Consider the following 18,036-nt stretch of genomic DNA (forward strand, 5'->3'; position numbering starts at 1 on the left):
AGCAAAGACTTGGAACCCACCCAAATGTCCATCAATGATAGACTGGATTAAGAAAATGTGGCACATATACACCATGGAATACTATGCAGCCATAAAAAAGGATGAGTTCATGTCCTTTGCAGGGACATGGATGAAGCTGGAAACCATCATTCTCAGCAAAATATCACAAAGACAGAAAATCAAACACCGCATGTTCGCACTCATCAGTGGTGGGAAGTGAACAATGAGAACACTTGGACACAGGGCGGGGACCATCACACACCTCGGCCTGTCAGGGGCTGGGGGACAGAGGGAGGGATAGCATTAGGAGAAATACCTAATATAAATGACGAGTTGGTGGGTGCAGCAATCCAACATGGCACATGTATACTTATGTAACAAACCTGCATGTTGTGCACATGTACCCTAGAACTTAAAGTATAATAAAAAAAAAAGGAAAGAAAAATTCCAAGTACAAAGGGGAAGTCATTTATTTTTGTGCCATGCTGCTTTGCATTTTTAGAATGTCTGTCCCTGAAGATGGAGCTCACATCTTTCCGGAAAGCTCTGAAGGTCCCTGCGTCTCAGTATAGCTGCTCTGTAGCTTTTTAGCTGTCTGGCTCCTCTTAGGTGTTGAGAAAGTTATTAAGAAAATTATTAAGGATAGCATGTCAAGTTCCCAGTGAGAAGGACACATTTCAATAATGGAAAAAGGGCATGGTTTTGCAGGTCATCTCCATAGTAAAATATCAATGATTATAATGTGCCTCTATTCTTGAGAAGAAAATATTCCAGAGCCATTAGTGTGTTAGAAAAAAAAATCCCATAGTAGAAAATGAAATCCATCATTGGCAAAGAAAGCAAGCCAAGACAGCTGAGATCTGCACGGTGTGGCCGTGTAAGGCAGAGGCTGAGGACCAGGACTCTGGGTCCAGATCACCCGTGGCTGTGTGCCACTGGACAGGCTGCCGAAAGCTGCGTGTGTGTTTTTAATCTGTGAAATGGGGATGAAGGCAGAGCAGCTCCACAGAGTTGCTGGGAGGACTCTGAGGGTGGATGTGTGTGGAGCACAGAGTACAAGGCCTAGCTTGCACACTTGGCCCGTGGGACACTGATCTCAGGTGGGTGCAATGACTACATAGCCCGGCTTGCACACTCGGCCCGTGGGACACTGATCTCAGGTGGGTGCAATGAGTACACAGCCTGGCTTGCACACTCGACCCGTGTGGCACTGATCTCGGGGGCTGTGATGAGTACGAGCCCGGCTTGCACACTCGACCCGTGTGGCACTGATCTCAGGTGGGTGCAATGAGTACACAGCCTGGCTTGCACACTCGGCCCGTGGGACACTGATCTCAGGTGGGTGCAAGGAGTACAAAGCCTGACTTGTACACTCGGCCTGTGGGACACTGATCTCAGGTGGGTGCAAGGAGTACACAGCCTGCTTGCACACTCGGCCTGTGGGACACTGAACTCAGGTGGGTGCAACGAGTACACAGCCTGGCTTGCACACTCGGCCTGTGGGACACTGATCTCAGGTGGGTGCAACAAGTACACAGCCTGGCTTGCACATTCGGCCCGTGGGACACTGATCTCAGGTGGGTGTGATGAGTACGAGCCCTGGCTTGCACACTCGGCCTGTGGGACACTGATCTCCGGTGGGTGCAATGAGTACACAGCCTGGCTTGCACACTCGACCCGTGTGGCACTGATCTCGGGGGCTGTGATGAGTACGAGCCCGGCTTGCACACTCGACCCGTGTGGCACTGATCTCGGGGGGTGTGATGAGTACAGAGCCTGGCTTGCACACTCGGCTCGTATGACACTGATCTCACACGGGTGTGGGCATCCCCCTGCCAGTGCCCGCATCTGCATTTGGGCACAGAGAAGCCACACAGCCTCAGGGGAGCTGGGGGCCTCTGGCAGGGCCTCCTTCCAGCACACAATATCAAGGAGGCCAGACCCCCAGGGCTGTCCCCGCTGGATGACCCTCTGGCCACTCTGTCCTGCTGATGAGACCCTCTCCCTGCCTCCTCCCTCTCAGGTGAAACTAGAGTAACTGGGCATTTTTAAAGAAGATGGTGGCGTCTTCCACTGTTGCCCTAAATGGAAATGCTCCACCGCAAAACGCAATGTGATGCTTGTGCCTCATGACCTAACACCCTCCCCACGGGGCAGTGTTTGTCGGGAACGGTAAACCTGGTGCGTCTGCACCCAGGCGCAGAAACCCTCCATCAGGGAAATGTGAAAAATTGACCTTTTTGCACTCGGTGCTGCCTCCAACACATCCAGAGCCAACTGGAACTGTGAGTGTGAGCCCAGTGGCACCACAAGCACCCACACCAGCAGCCTGCCCTGGGCAGAGTCACGTGGGACCATCCCCGCAGGACAGTGCTGCACCCAGAGCCCCCACTCTGAAAGCTTCTCATGCTCTGAGCAGCTCCTCAGGTGTGAGTACACAAACAGAGGAGGCCATGGTCAGCACGGCACATTCGGACACCACAGTCCTCGCTCGCTGCAGAGCCGCCTGCTCCTCTGCTGTGCCCAAGCCGGGGCCCTGGGCGTGTCCACAGAGTCCTCAAAGTCTTATACTTCTTTATAACACAATGTTCAAAATAAGCTGTAGAGGATTCTGGGGGCAGAAATTCATCCATACACATCACAAGGCAAATGTCTCATCTCTTAACTCAGCATCTGATAGGGAAAATTACAGAGTGGAAATCACTCAGAGAAGAGACCTGTCATTCTCGAATTCTGCCAAAAGAAGACCAAGACAACAAAGGTTTCAGGAAAACCTCTCTGCACGCTTCCGGGAGCCATCTGAATGAAGCCGTGCTGCCCGAGTGTGCGCACAGAGAGCCTTGGGTTTTTAGGGTTATTTCGAGAGTGTAATCACTAGTAACAGGACAACACTAAGGAATTAAACATACAAAGCTGGGCAGGAAAAAGTGGGGTCATTGGGCTCTGTTGGCGAGGAATAAAGGCCACTCTCCAGACTGGATGTGGCATCAAGAGAACGTGGTGAACGGGAACCGGCTCTCTTTGGGGAGGGCCCTGGCCTTCAGCTCAGAGGGCAACGCAGAATCCAACACACAGCAGAAGCTGCGGGGCCCGGTGCAACCACAGGTGGCTCGAATGTAAAACGGTTAAGGAAAAAGCCTGCGCTCTGTCAGTTTGACACGGTGGCTGCAGGGCACGTGATGACAGGAAATCTAAACAGGAAGGTGAAATGTTTAGAAAGCGTGTGTGGGGAAAAGGCCGCGGAAAAATATTCCAGATTGTTAAACAGGGTCATGTGTCATAGCGGGAAAAAAAGAAAAAAAGGTTTCTTGTATAATCACCTCTCCCCGATCATGACACAGTTTTACTTGATTTTATTTCATCATAAAACTCAGAGGGACTCAGAAGGAACCGCCTCACATTCTAGGCCAGCAAGGCCAGCTGCGAGCAGAGGCGCAGTAACCAATGATTTCGTTCAGGAGAGTGACTTTACACAAACACTCCCACCACGCTAGCGTCTCTGATCGGCACCGCTACAGGATGCTCCGGGTTCTGGGTGCATCTGGGCCATCCCTGTGAGACCCCAGGGAACACAGGGCCACGCTCGCTTCTGGAGAGGAAACGGCCCACGGCCGCCCCTGAACGCCAGGGGAGCCTCCCTTCTTCTCCCACGGAGTCAGGGCCCCGGCAGCTGAGCCTGTCCGTGATCTAAGCCGGGGCGTCCTCGGCTCATGGTCCACGTTGCCAACGCTGCTCTGGTGACACAGTCCCACCGCCTCCAGTGGCTTCTCCTTGGTGCCCAGGTAACTTTTACACTTGGACCGAGAACAACGCACACATGTGTTTGCACACACACACACACCAAGGGGAGGATGCCCCTGACAGCAGCGCCCAAGCCAGGGCCACAGAGCTCTGCAGGCCCCTCCCCGCTCCTGACACACGACACCCAGTCGGGGGCCGTAAACACAGCTCCTGCAGGAAGGGGTTCCACGCACGGGCAAACGAGCCGAGTCAGCCCACGATGAGCGATGTTGGCCAAGCAATATGGAGTGAGTTTTTCCCATTTCACAAGATGTTTTCTCAAAACAAAAATTAAAGATATAGACATGTTTCATGTAAGTGAAAAATAATTTTCAACACTCTTCTAAATGCGGAACAGTCTTGGAACAGCCTGAGATCAGTAGGAAAAAAGCGGCCTCTCCCCTCGCTCAGCCCCCATCCCTGCGGTGCCCAGAGCACCAGTCCTTTCTCGAGTCCCCACACAACCTCGCGGCTGGGCTCCGGGCATCCAGGCGTGTGCTGTTTCCTAGTTATTTTCACGTCCATACCCCTGCCTCCCACACTCAAGAGCAGAAGTCCTTCTGTCTGCTTTCTGTACCCGCAGCATCTACGTGGTGCAGAGGGGCCCTCGCTGGGCCCCTGCACACTGGTCAGCATCCCTGGCCTCCGGGTCACGGCTCGCTCCGGGACCGAGTGTCCCACACCAAGGCAGCCCCCGGGGAGCAGTGAGGGGCACGGCTGGAGCAGCTGCATCGAGCCCCACCAGGCGACAGCTGCGGCTTCCTGCTATGGGGAGGTGAGGGCTGTGTTTGAATCTCCTGAAGCCCCTGGTGGGTGGCTGGGAAACGCAGGTGCTCCACGTGAAGCACAGAAGGCATGTACGGGCTCGCGGGACCCGCGGTCAGCTGCATCTGAGAGTGACCGACGTGCTGAAACCCGACCTCCTGCCTCCCTTTTTCTCAGGGAGTCTTTCCCCTAAGACTAAAGACACTCATTTTCTTCATTTGCTCTGCTCCTGATAACGTCAGATTGAAACCAGGAAACAGTTGTGAAAATAAAGACATTGGAAGGAAACACAGAATTTTAATGAGCATCTTCTCTCTGGAATAGCCCATGTCTAAGATCGGCTTCTGTGATGGTCGTTAATGCTTCCATAAAGGTGGCATCTTAGATGTGAGAGGGAGCACCTTTAACCCACGATGCCTGCAACCCTTCCCATTGTCATGGGAGACCCCGGTCACACCGCAGCAAAGCCCCTCCAGCCAGACTGCGGTTGGTGAGACAAATCCCTCCTTTCCCGGCTCCCACAGAGGATGACTCACCGGGCAATTAAGTTCTAAGGGCTTCCAAAAAAGTCAGTGGTGCCTTCAAAGTTCACAGATCCAACATGACCTCTGTGAGCAAAGCCAGTCTTGAGAGGCCCCACAGGCTGAACCTTGGTTTTCAGTTTCATAGTCAGACAATTTAAAATAGCCAGTCAGTAAGAAACAAGTCATCTGCCTTCAGAGCAGCCCAGGCCTGACGTGGAAGTAGAGAATGGGCAGCAGTTTTTTTACAAGAAACTTTTGCACCTTCCTAATTTTCTTTTTGCTCAGAATAAGGACTGATTGTCATGTGCCATCCCTGTCATCACCCGCATCTTCAGCACGTAGCGCGTAGGGAGGACTCCCCATGGGCAGGCAGGACTCTGGACCCGAGAATTGCACAGGATGGTTTCCAAGAGGGTTTAGATGCCCCCCCCCGCCCCCCGCCCCCTGCCCACAGACCTGCTTTTACCACATCAATATCTTAGTTCAATTTATCGATTCATTCTTATCGAGCACCTAAAGGTCCCCGGTGGGTGCTGTGGGTCTACTGTACAGACCTGGCCTTTGGGAAGCCAAGGCTGTCCCCACACGGGCTGGTCTGGTGTGGGGAACAAGGCCCACTCTGCACCCAGGCCTGCCTCCATCCAACACAATGAGGAAGTCACCCTACACCGGAGGGATGGTGATGAGACATCACCGCAGAGGCGGCAGAAGGGATAAAGGGGAGGTAGGGATGAATAGGGCCCTGGTGTTCGGGATGGGATGGGCCACCCTGGGCTGAGATGGAAGCTCAGGGGACTGGGGTCTGCGCAGGGCTCGACAGATGGGAGGGTCTGCAGGGATAAAGTGGGGAGGGGGGGGCGCGGTGCAAGGGAAGGAGCCGGGCAAACAAAGGCTCAGAAGCAGAGGAGCCCAGCTCAGGGACACAAAAGGTATTCACATCTTCCATTTGGTGGCCACCACAGCTTAATTAAGCCAAAGGGCAGGGGCATGCGGGCTGGGGGTGGAGCAGCTACTGGAGCAGCTGCTTCTCCATTTTTGGAATTGCCCGTCGTTCTAGGGCCCAATTATTCCACCTAAAACTGATCTGAGGGACACCCGAACTGCACAAGGCCTGAAGGACACCCTGAAGAGCTTCTTCCTACCAGACCCCCAAAGGCCAGGGTCTGGGGGCCTGCTGGGAATCCCGGTCTCAGATGTCTCAGCTCTGACCTAAGGGCGCTGAGCCCTAAGGTCTATACGGGGAGTTTCTAAAAGTCTACGCTCTACCCCAAGAAGGGGACGGGTGGGGCAGCAGCCCTGGAGGAAAACCTGTGAGCAAGTCGTGGAGGGAGTGTGAGGGTTTTTGGGGAGTGAACTTTGCAGAGGGTGCTGGGAGCAGCCGGCCCCTGAGGACACTGCTGACTGGGGGACGGAGGCCATGGGTCGCACGTGGGGTGTCAGCTCTGCCACCTCACTTGGAGGTGATCTGAAATCTCAAGATGTGCCTGAAAAAATCCACTTGGAGAAGCGAGGGGCTCGCTGGGAACGGGAAGGCCTGAGCAAGACAGATGCATGCTCAGGGCAAGGAAGGGGAGCCTGGAAAGCCACCATCAGAAGAATCAGACACATTTTCTAGACTTTCCCCTTCACATTTCAGCTTCATGTTTGGGGGTCACTTAACAATTCGTATATTTGTTCTCCTTGAATCTGGTAGAGAATAAGAAACCCCTGGGATGGGGACAGAAATAATTCTGAAATTCACACACCAGCTCCAGCTTCCATCCAATTTAGTATTTTGTTTTGCAAAAAAATCTGCATTGTATTTCCTCCTACTCAGGAACGTCCGATCTCTGGTTTCAGGGTGCATTTTACAGGCCAGGAAAGGCGATTCCAGGAAGATTCCGTTATTGTCCACTCTCCTGCATCATTGTCTTCACCAAAAAAACTGAAAGCGACGAAACGCCTACCCAGAGGGCAAATCCAGCTTCCACTCTCCTCAGAGGCGCTCAGTCCAGTTACACATCAATGTAAGAATAGTCCCAGCACTTATCACTTGTAAACTCTTTTAATTGATTTGCTATTAAATGACATAAGATCAATCCAAGTTTAAACCTGTATATCAAATCCACATTCCACAAACTCTGTAGCGAATTATGTATTTTAAAACATGTAGCTTTACTGGCTAACGTAATCGTCAGCGAATCTTCCCGTCTGTTCTTCAAGTCACTGTACCTGGAGGCACACACCAGCAGCACAGACCCAGACACTCAATTCTGCTGCCTGCATTATTATCCTGTATGTTAAAAAATCTTGAAAGGGTGCGTGTTCACACCTGCCACCTTTCTAGTGAGTCTCTTGTACTTGCTAATAGAGAAATAACATACCCAGGTTCCATCCTTTTTTTTTTTTTTTTTTTTTTGAGATGAAGTTTTGATTTTGGCTCACTGCAACGTCTGCCTCCCAAGTTCAAGCAATTTTCCTGCCTCAGCCTCCCGAGTAGCTGGGATGACAGGTGCACGCCACCACACCTGGCTAATTTTTGTATTTTTAGTAGAGACGGGGTTTCGCCATGTTGGCCAGTCTGGTCTCAAACTCCTGACCTCAGGTGATCTGCCCGCCTCGGCCTCCCAAAGTGCTGGGATTACAGGTGAGCCACTGTGCCAGTCCCAAGATTTCATTCTTAACCATCAGTAATTCTCCCAAAGCAGAAAAGCCATGGAGACGTTACATTTTGAGCAACAAAGTTTCAGAACAGCTGGCTAGATGAAGAAGGGAGCACTATTCTGCAGCCCCCATGGAACAGGAAAAGCCGCTGTTCAGACACCTGCAGAAACGCCTGACTCTGCCCACCTCATGTCCACATAAACCTGAAAAAATGGGAGAGGAGTAGCTGTCTGCCCCTGGAAGCCCCTCCATTTCCCTTGTGCATCCGGGCCCCTCTCTCTCTGAGCTCAGGCCCTTCCATGCTCCTCTCCCACCCCACAGAGGCCCCCTCTGCCGTTGTGTTTTTCTTCCTCCCCCATGTTCCGGCCTCACGTTCTCTGAACCCCACCCGGCACCCAGGGCTCCCTGCGTTCTGAGCCCCATGCCTGCCCCACCCGGCACCCAGGGCTCCCCTAGGGTCACAGTGTTGTCTGTTTCCGGGTTCACACTGGGGAGTCCTTCACAAAGGCAGACTGGGCCAACTCTGATGTAGAATCAAGTTCTCTGCTGTCCCTGTTGTTCCAGAAAATGGGATTCTACTCTTAGAAGCAATAAGCTTTCTGAGAAAACACTTTCTGGGTCAGCTCCAAGTTCAGCTATCCCGAGGTTCCAAGGCTGTCTGCCCCCCAGACCCAAGGTGTCCAATCCTTAGGGGTGACCCTCCGGCCAACACCAATCACAGCCCTGGGGACCCCCACATGTCAGCCGTGGCAAAATGAACCCCCAACACAGCAGGGGAGGGAAGGAGGAGGCGGAGCTCACAGAGCACAGAGCCATGGAGAGCTCCGGGCCTAAGGGGCCGTGGGCCTGGGAGAGAAGAGACAGCCAGATGGCGAGGGACTTGTCCTGCGGAGGCCTCCCCAGGAGGCGAGGGTGGGGGGACTCCTGCTGGAGGCGGCCGGCAGATCAGCCTTCCTTATTCACGTCCTTGAAGTGATCCCCGTTTGACATTTGGAAATGACTTTCATCTGCCGGGTCCTCCTCGGTTTGACGTGCAATTGCTTTTCCCGAAGCGTTCTCCTCTTGTAACACCCAGCGCCTGTATGCCCTGGCGGCTCCAGCCACCATTCCTCATCCCACCACCCCGCGCAGCGTCTTTCCTCCTTTTATGCCGGAGTGCGTGTTGTGTTAAGAGCTGGGCTTTGCCATTTTTGACAGGCTAATGCATTTCACTGCAGATAATGCCATTCACCACAGAGGCGCATCCTCTCGTGCCCATCAAGGCAGAGGCTGAGAAGAAGGTTCTGCTTTGCAGCAACGGCCTGAGGACCCTCAGCCCCAAGGTGAGGCCCCACGCAGGTACCTCTGTGCACGCCTGTGGAGTCCCACCCTGTCGTGTGCACGAGGCTGTCACCTGGAGGAGATTCCGGCCCTGCCGGGCGTCTCCTCCCACACCGAGCTCCTCTTGCTGGGGGGGCCTGAACAGCTCTGGTTGGGGGAGGCTCCAGGAGCCACCCAAGGCTTCTTTTCCTTGCCAACAACGATGCCCTCCTCCCGAGGGACAGTGGCCCCATGGGGAGCCGGAAAAGCAGAAGCTACAGGCAGGGAGTGGGGAGACCCAGCCTTCAAGCACAGCCGTGCTGTGGGCACAGTGCCCCTTGGGTGGAACTTGCCTCTCGCTCACACCCACTCCTACCTCCTGGTACCCGCCTGCTGGAATCTCCTCCCCACCGCCTACCGTTTCTTTTGAAATCCCAGTTTAATCCACTTTTTTACACTTCCCTTTACTCCCTCAAGTGTCTCCTCGCAACACCTACTTTGTTTCACAGCGGCTAGTGTCCTTCGGAGAGCCTGCCTCCCACCATGGGCAGCACGGTTCCCGCTGAGCTGGGCCCACCTGACCAAGGCTTCCCTCCTGCCGAGCCCTCACCTCGATGTGAGCCCTGAAGCCCCTTGGGCTGGGAGGTGAGGTGTTCAGAGCACAGGTGCCCGAGGCTGCACCTGCACCAAGGCCTGACCTTACCCCCCAGGGCCCCAGACCACACAGAGGCTCACCCGGGTGTTCGCTCACCCGGGCGCCTTCTCCGAACACCTTCCATCAAGTGTCTTGAATTCCGCAGAGCAGCCCAGGTTTCAGGGCTTTGCTCCTGTTTTCCTCTCTGGAAGTGCATGCTTTGCAGACGCCATGTCCTCAGATTTAGTTCAGAAAATGCGTCCCGCCTCTTTAATCAGGTCTAAGGGAGGGGAGCAGCTCATGCAGAGGAGGACGTGTGCGGAAACGGGTACCCTGGAAACGGGAGGAGCAGGCAGGAATCCAACACCCATCCCAGCCCCGCAGACACTGACAGTCGCTGCAAGACCGGGCAAGTCACCCTCGGGCAGCGCTTCAGAGCTGACGCGGTACCCGCACCCACAGGGCTGCCCTCATCCGCATGGCGGCCCAAGAGGAGGCCCCAGTTCATAGATTAGGAAGGCGGGCTTTGGGAGGCAGGGGCTGGGCCTCGCACCCCAGGGAATGGAAGGGCGATGGCGCCTTTCTTCCATGAATTTCACTATTAGAGGAGAAAGAAAGTTAAACGATGAAAAGTGTGGCAAAAGGGGAATAAGATAAGAAGGAAGAAACGGAGGGGGGTGAAAGCAGGCGGAATGTGCCTCTTCTGATCCTTTTGGGGTCACTCAGCCACACCGAGCCATGGACCGTCCCTCGGAGCGGCACAGACCGCAGAGTTTGTCCTTGTCACGAACTCAAAGAGCTGACCTCTCTGGGCCCGCGCGCAACCTGCAGCCGAGTCCCTTCCATGACGCCCCAGCTCCCTGTCTAAACTCTTGGCCCAACTGGGAGGACCTCTCCCCTCTAGCCCAGTTCCTCCTCGCAGCCCTGCAAATGCCCACCCTCTTGGGTCTGTCCCTACCCTGCAGATAGCCCCAGTACCTGCCCCAGCCACGCCTCCATCTCCCGCCAGCCGCCAAGAGCTCCACCCACCACCTGGCCCAGCCTCTCCTCTGTCATCTCCAAGGATTTGATTTCAGTTTCACACGAATCACCTCCTAGCGACGCGTGGACTAATGCTGTTTACCGCCGGTTCACTGTTTCATTGCAAACTCCTCATCTCCAAGAAATCATCAACCGAGAAAAGAAAGGATGTCACCTTTTCCCAAATCTCCCACAGTGCTTCACACTACAGAGGGAAGGTGGTGGAGGAGCTGTCCAGACCTGCGGGACAGAGAAGCCCGGGCCAGCCCCTCAACACCCTGCAGTGGGGACAGTGCAGCCGGGGACCGCCCAGTGCAGCTCTGCCACTGGCCCTGTGGGCTGGGGCGCCTCTCAGTTTATCTGCTGCTGATTTTGCCCCCTTGTAAAACAGGGTTGGGAGATAATGAGATGCCTGGGGAAGGTGTCCTGGGTCCCTTTCCACAGGGTCCCTTTCCACGGGGTGGGTGACTGACGAGGAGGACAGGGGGTGCCTAGGAACAGGGGCTCAGAAGGACCTGCTGTGCATGCAGGGGTCACCCCAGGAGCGACCCTGGCTTTGGCGAGAAGGAACTGTTCTCTGGTTCTGGCGGAGAAATGTGTGAGGCGGACTGGAACACAACACAGTCCTAAGAGAAGCAGCACCCGCTCCACAGACACCACGCACGCCGCCCTCCCCTGGTGCTGTGCGAGCACCTGTCCTCCTCCCGGGGCTCGGCCCTCTTCCTTGGCTGCTGGAGTGCAGGGTGAGCACGTCTGGAAGAAGCCTGCAGCCCCCACCTCCTTTCCTGTGCCTCTCCTTGTGTGCAGCAGGAAGTGGCTTCCTTAGGAAGCAGTTATTCGAGTAATACCCAGGTGTGAAAAGCTATCAAGGTCAAAGCAAACATAGGAATAGTCTAGTGCCAAAGAAGCCACAGAATTCAGCCCTCCACATTTTATGTCTTAGACTTTCCAATTTTTTTTTTATTTTCCAAATATCTCACTGAGTGGTCTCTGTGATTTTTAATTAAGTCTGATGTAATGACTACTGTCTGATGGGGGGAGTGGCTTGCTGTATCCCAACGAGCAACATGCTTCTGTTTTACGTTTAGAGGTTTCTCTGGCCACCTTTCGAGATCATTGTTCTCTGAAGATCGAGCTCTATCTCTCAGGAGCTGTATCTGAGGAAGCATTTTGAGCAAAACAGCAGGATATATACTGCTTTTGGAAACTGCATCCGTGAACGCTTCAGATTTATGAGAAAAATGCACTTCAAAGGGGTGCCTTCCAGAAAAACGTTCAGACTCATGGTGAAAAGGTATCTAGAAGATTCCATGGAGCCTGAAGAAACCAAGCTGGCTGACCCCACATACTGATGATCTGATACTGAACACACAGGCAAACAAAAACAGGTTCTTCCCACATTGGGGACGACACGTACCCTTTACCCTCATCATTCTGGCAAAATTCTGCAGGTTTCCTTCTGATTTCCTTCACATCAGGAACCATAGGATTTGGCACCAGTGTGACAACCACTTAGCATTTGCCGATTCCTAGTTGGTCCAAGGAAGTTCTGTGCACCATGGAGCATGAGAGGAGGGAGGCAGGGCCTCGTCCTCCCGGGGCCTGGAGTCTGTTCCAGGACAATCTGCAAAACCGAATCCATGTATCGAAACTTTCAAGAGAATTCTATCTTAGACATCCGTACTATCAGCTACATTTGCAAAGGATTATAAAATTAGAAAAATTTTCATTCTCAGGCTTGACTTTGCAATAAAATGTTCTCTAATAATAATTATTTCATAACAAATGTTCTTTAATGTTGTATTTTTATAATTGTAAACTATTTGGCACAGTTTTCAGAGGATGCCCTTCACTTTTGAAGCAGCATAGGTTTTGCTTATTTGATTTTTGCAAAAAATATATTATTTTGACTTGGAAATTTAAGTATATAGTGAGGAAAGCCATTCTAAGACACAGAGCTGATTGAAAAGGCTGTGTTAAAAACTTCTGGTGGGGTCAAGTAAACCTCAGGAAAAGTCACTGTTTTCCAATTTAATTGTGAACATCCTACTTCTATTACTCGTGATTACACCAATGCCTGAAGATTAAACTCACCTAGAGAAAGAACGGTCTCTTAAAGCCCCAGAGAATGAACCAAGGCGTGACCTATGCTCTTTGTCAGAACTCAGCTTTCTGCACCAGGAGTAAGAAGTCAGGGTGCATTTGGGACTTGCAGACACGCCAGCCCCAGTCAACTGAGCACCCTCAGATCGCAGCAATTGCCACCACACTGTCACTGCCTTCGTAATCACTTGCTAATGGGAGCAGCAGCAGCAACCGAGATGTGCACTTAGCCGCTGTGTTTACAGGAGGTCCCCGTGGCCCGGATGCATGCTTTCCTCTGGGTTTGGTTCCAAAGGCCTCCAAGTACACAAGGAAACCTGCTGGGTATTGTGAAATAAACCATCAAAAGAGAACTTGCTGAAAATTCTGCAGGAGTCTCTGCCCTCATGTCGGGGAAGGGAGAGTGGGCTGGCAGAATACTAAACTTGCTGCTCAAAGATGATCAAAGCCTCAAGGAAATGGATGCAACATTCAAAGAGACTCAGAGAGAAAAGGAGGAGAATGTCTTCTAATCATCTAACGACTTATTTTTGGCACAGTTTTTGCCCAATCACCTTCCATAGAAATAGGACACCTACATGAAAAAAAAAATGCATAAAGTATACTGGTACCCAAAATCACAATTCTTTCATGTCTTCACATTATCCTTAGTGTGTGTGTGTGTGTGTGTGTGTGTGTGTGTACATGTGTGTATAAATATATATATACACACATATATGCATATACGACAGGCTATGCCAATTTGAAAAAAAGAATAAAAGTCAATAAAACTGGATTTTTAGATCATGAAGTACAGAATTAATCCAAATATATCATGTTTTATCTATTTAGAAGAAAAAATAACATTTACTAAAACAATGGGGAGAAGTTTGGTGCGAGTAGTCTGTTAAACAAATGACCTTTAAGAATATATTTCAATTATTCTGAAAGTTAATACACCCAATTTTTGCTCCAGTCTGAGCAAATTAAACTTGGCTGGATTATCTGATGGGGTTGATATCTTGGTAAGTGTCAAAAATATGACAGTCTGTCAAAAAAGATTTGCTTTTCCAATAGGTAAGGCAAACAAAAATATCACACACTCATGTAAACGAAGAAAGCTCTAAAATCCTGACCCTGTCCATGAAATAGTTCTATTTTGAGGAAAAACAGGTAAACATGTTTAAAGGTGTTTGCATTAGAAGCTAATAATTCAATCTCCTTACTGCTTCAAAACTATTTTAAGAAAAGCTCTCTTATTCCCAGGAGCACAACGTGGGCCCCCTGTAGTCCCAAGCCCAGGCTCTGACTTACACACACGGGAGTCGGGGCGGGGGGGGGGGGTGGTCTGCACAAGCACTAATGATGTGCGTGCATTATCAGGTCTGAGGCGGGCAAATGCTTTATCAGCGGTTGGCAACATGAGGGCCTCCCAGGTCATGCTGGAAGTGCCTTGCCAGGACACTAACCTGGCTGCTGTTTAACAGAGGACACGAGGATTCACCTTTTGGAACCCCAGGGAGGAAGGAGCTCTACAATCTGAGGCCACCAGTGCCCCCCAGGATACGACCTCCATGCACCCGTCTCCTCCACTCCATCAGAACGTCTCTGCTCCTGACCTTCCTTTCCCCAGGTAAGAACACAAGTTCTTTTGTTTAAAGGGTAACTTCATATTCTGATATTAATAAAACTTATGATATTGCCACCTACCATTCTCTCTCTCCTAGGTTACTTACTTCTAACCTAACTTGCACAATAATCTTTTTATTTTTCAGAAGCTTTAAGAAAATCAATTGAGTAGTTCCATCATGTCCCCATAAAATAAAGCATAAGATCAAATTATTCCATTTTCCTTGTAACCCAGTGATGAGAATTATCATCCACAATCTCACTGTGATTATAGAATCAGCAAAGTACACAGGTTCAGTGAGCCAGAAATAAATACATTAATGCAAGAAGACACCTTTCCTGAAATTTGTTTTATGTTTGCAATATTTTAAAAAACTTTTCAAACAGATTTTTGCACTTCACAGGGGACTCATGGCTGTGATAGAAAACCCAAGTGAGATATGGATACATTAATGAATTAATACCTGTTTCATTTACCAAAATAAATATCCTTTCCTTGTAACCGTCCTTTCCTTGTAACCGCAATTGTCTGAGTCCTTGACACGTTACTCAGCTAAATTCAAAGTGAACAATCATACAGTCCCCATCCTCATTACTGAGTCCTGCTCCGCCAAAACACAAATCACAACAACACAATGGTTCAGCACCTAGAACTTTCTCACCAGGAAACAATCCACTCTAATGGGGCAGACCCCCACTTTAATCAAAGTACTTCTCTAAAGGGTATTTTGTGGTGATTTCAAAGCTAAACCAACCAGAAAGTCTTTACACTCATTTCATTTCCAAATTTTCCTAGATCACATTTTTAAAGAAAAAAAGTTTTTTTTTCCTTTTTATTAATCTGGATTGAAGAAAAGCACACATTTCATTTATTGTCTGGATTACAGATTCTTATTAAACAAACCGGAGCTCATTATAAAATCAATATCAACTTAACCACCATGCCCTCAGGAGGAACAGCAAAAAGGTCACTCCAAGAAATTCAAACAATTTTCCTGCTGGAAGGGCATGATTTTAATTACAGATACTATTAATTAGAGCTGTCACTGGGAAAGCTTTTTTTTTCTGTTAATTATCACAAACTCAGTCCTAAGTATGCATTTTCAACCTGCAGTTTTTTTTTTCAAATTAGTCATTTCTGCATGCAAGTCCAACCTTTCCATTCTATCAATATTTTATATTTGAATTTCAAAGTATATCAAAGGGTGCCGCGCTTTCTAAAAATCTCTGCCTGTATGATCTTCCGTCTCTCACGCATAGAACAGAACTGGTGTAATAATTTATTTATGTACCGACACAGACTTGGCCTGAAGACCTGGCATCCTACATTGAAGGTCTTGCTCAATGGAATTTCTGGATAAATTCTTACTAGTTTATGTGACATTTTTTTCAGGCTGCTTCTTCAAATGTGATTTTCCTTTTGCTTTGAAGCAAAGCTGCGCACTGCAACTGAAATGCCATCCTCAACACATTTGAAGTTGCCATTTCTTTATAAGAAAAAGATCGTCCTGACCGGGCTGGTGACCCTCTCCAGAAAACTGGAGGCTTCCTCCATTCAATGGCAATACCAGGAATTCTGAAATGGGAGGAAAAGCTGTCTTGTGGTCAATCTCTTTTAAGCATAGAGATTGTGTAAATTCCTTATGTGGGGGAGGGTCCTGAGAGCTCACAGAGTATAGAAAAGCTAGCTCCAAGGAGCTCAGGCAGCAGGAGGGTATGGTGCTGGAGGGCGCTTTGTGGAGAGAGTTTGAGAGCCCACCCATGTAACTCTGATGATGGAATAATAATATTTACTTTACATATGACTGTAAAAATGATGAATTATTTACAAGATATATTGCACACTGTAATCATGTGACTAGAGAAAACAAAGGATCCAGTCCAATGAGGAAATCTTACATATGTATTGACCAAACTTTTAAAACAGTGGTTAAGGAGTCATCCTACCTTCCCAAATGGGAATATCTTCTTGGAATTAAATGATATTTTATATGCAAAGGAATCAAACGCCTTGACTGGTATAAGTATTCTGGGCTTATACCGCTGTTAAAACTGAAGGCCTATGTTCATTACAGGACAATACTAAATACGAAATATGTGCTATAAAACTTCCAAAAACTCTGTGGTTTTTAAAAAATGCCCGACTTGGTCTGAACTTGCCTTCCTCGCATCCTCCCTGGTTTCCAGCTCATTTCCAGGGGTGTCTGTGGTGCCTCTAGAGAAGGTGTCCCTCATGGGGACACGTGTGGGTCACCTTCCCCTGGTCAGCATTAGGTTTCACTGTACCGGACAACAGCACAGGGTGGCAACTGGGCAGGTCAAAGGATCTTTTCATAGAAGACCCTGAGGAAGCCGATGATTTTTGAGACATCTTCAAACACCTACACACCAACTGATCTCGCAACTCTGGCACTTTTCATTAGTAGTGGCCAAACTAAGATAACAGATAATACATCATTCATGTACTGTACTTTTTCCACACTTCTAATTAACAACATACTTCCAGAGTTAACATGAGACTATGCAAGAAGAGCAGACGCATACAGAGCTGTACAACCGTGGCTGCAAGGTATTTGCATGAGAAGTTCCAAACTATCATCATAAAAGACCCCAAACTATGCTACAGGAACAACTGCCGGGAATGGAGGAGGGGCCAGAAAGGAATGCGATCATCTGCCTGCTCAACAGATAAATCCGATATATCACTTTTTAAAAAGTCTCCTCTTACCTGGTAGGCGGCAGTGGCATCTGCACCTGGGTCGCCCCCTAGTCCCGAGAGCTTCTCCTTCAGCCTGTGCTGAGAGCTATGGCGGAGGCAGTAGATGAGGCCAGAGGCCAGGAGGACGCCCAGGATGCAGGCGAGGGAGACCAGGGTGAGCGCGATGAACTTGGTGGAGTCTTCTTGCTCCGCCTGAGGAGGCAGGAACTTGAGTTTGCTTTTCTGCAGAACAAGGAGAGAGGGGTGTGTTAGCTCCTGACAAAGCATGACCTCCTAAAAACACACGTCTCCAAATGCAACTTGAAAGTGGAAAGCTCAGCCCCACAGGACGCTGTGCTGGCCCTGAAGCCACAACGGGAGGGCCCTGCCGAACAACCCCCGTCAAAGGAGAAGCAGAAGTCATTTGAAAATAGCACATCGCAGATTGCAGCGTGCTCAAGAGGACAGTCAGAGGCATCACTTTTTCCCTCAGTGGTGGCTGTTTTTCAAATTTATGTAAAGTATTTGGCAGCTAATTTGCTGCCTTAAGTAAAGTATCCATCCCTTCTTCTAACTGGGCACAGCAGTTTGTCCAGAGCTTGCACAATGATTGTCGGGGGTGCTGGGGGGAGGCCAGGCTTGGTGGTGGAGGAGTGTGGGCAGGCCTGGAGCCTTCTGCAGCTTCAAGTAGCCACGAAGTCCAGCACATCTTCAGCAACAAAGGAACGTGGGACTGGCTCTGTGCATCTTCACAGAACATTCTCCCTCCCAGACCAGGGGATTTGGATCCACCTGTCTTGAAAGGCGAGCACTGGTCGAATCCCACCTGACTCCAGTCACTCTCCAGGAGTGGCCTGGTGCAGAACACAACACTTCGCACCTACGCACCTACGTATTTTTCCTTGAAAGGAGCTGCAGAGTCTTTGGAACTTCACTTCTCAGCGAGGAAACCCCTTCAGATT

The 18,036-nt window shown here is 50.1% G+C and overlaps 1 protein-coding gene across 3 annotated transcripts in view; it reads right to left on the reverse strand.

The window, feature by feature from the left end:
- PTPRN2 (protein tyrosine phosphatase receptor type N2) overlaps window positions 1-18,036 on the reverse strand; it is a 1,025,817-nt gene that overhangs the window by 124,134 nt on the left and 883,647 nt on the right. For all 3 annotated transcript variants that reach the window (XM_054495208.1, XM_054495209.1, XM_054495207.1), the window contains one exon: window positions 17,105-17,317. In XM_054495208.1, coding sequence (XP_054351183.1) covers window positions 17,105-17,317 — 213 coding nt within the window. The remainder of the gene's footprint in view (window positions 1-17,104; window positions 17,318-18,036) is intronic.

The sequence above is a fragment of the Pongo pygmaeus genome, chromosome 6 (genome assembly GCF_028885625.2).
Source record: "Pongo pygmaeus isolate AG05252 chromosome 6, NHGRI_mPonPyg2-v2.0_pri, whole genome shotgun sequence".
In the NCBI taxonomy this organism is placed as follows: domain Eukaryota; kingdom Metazoa; phylum Chordata; class Mammalia; order Primates; family Hominidae; genus Pongo; species Pongo pygmaeus.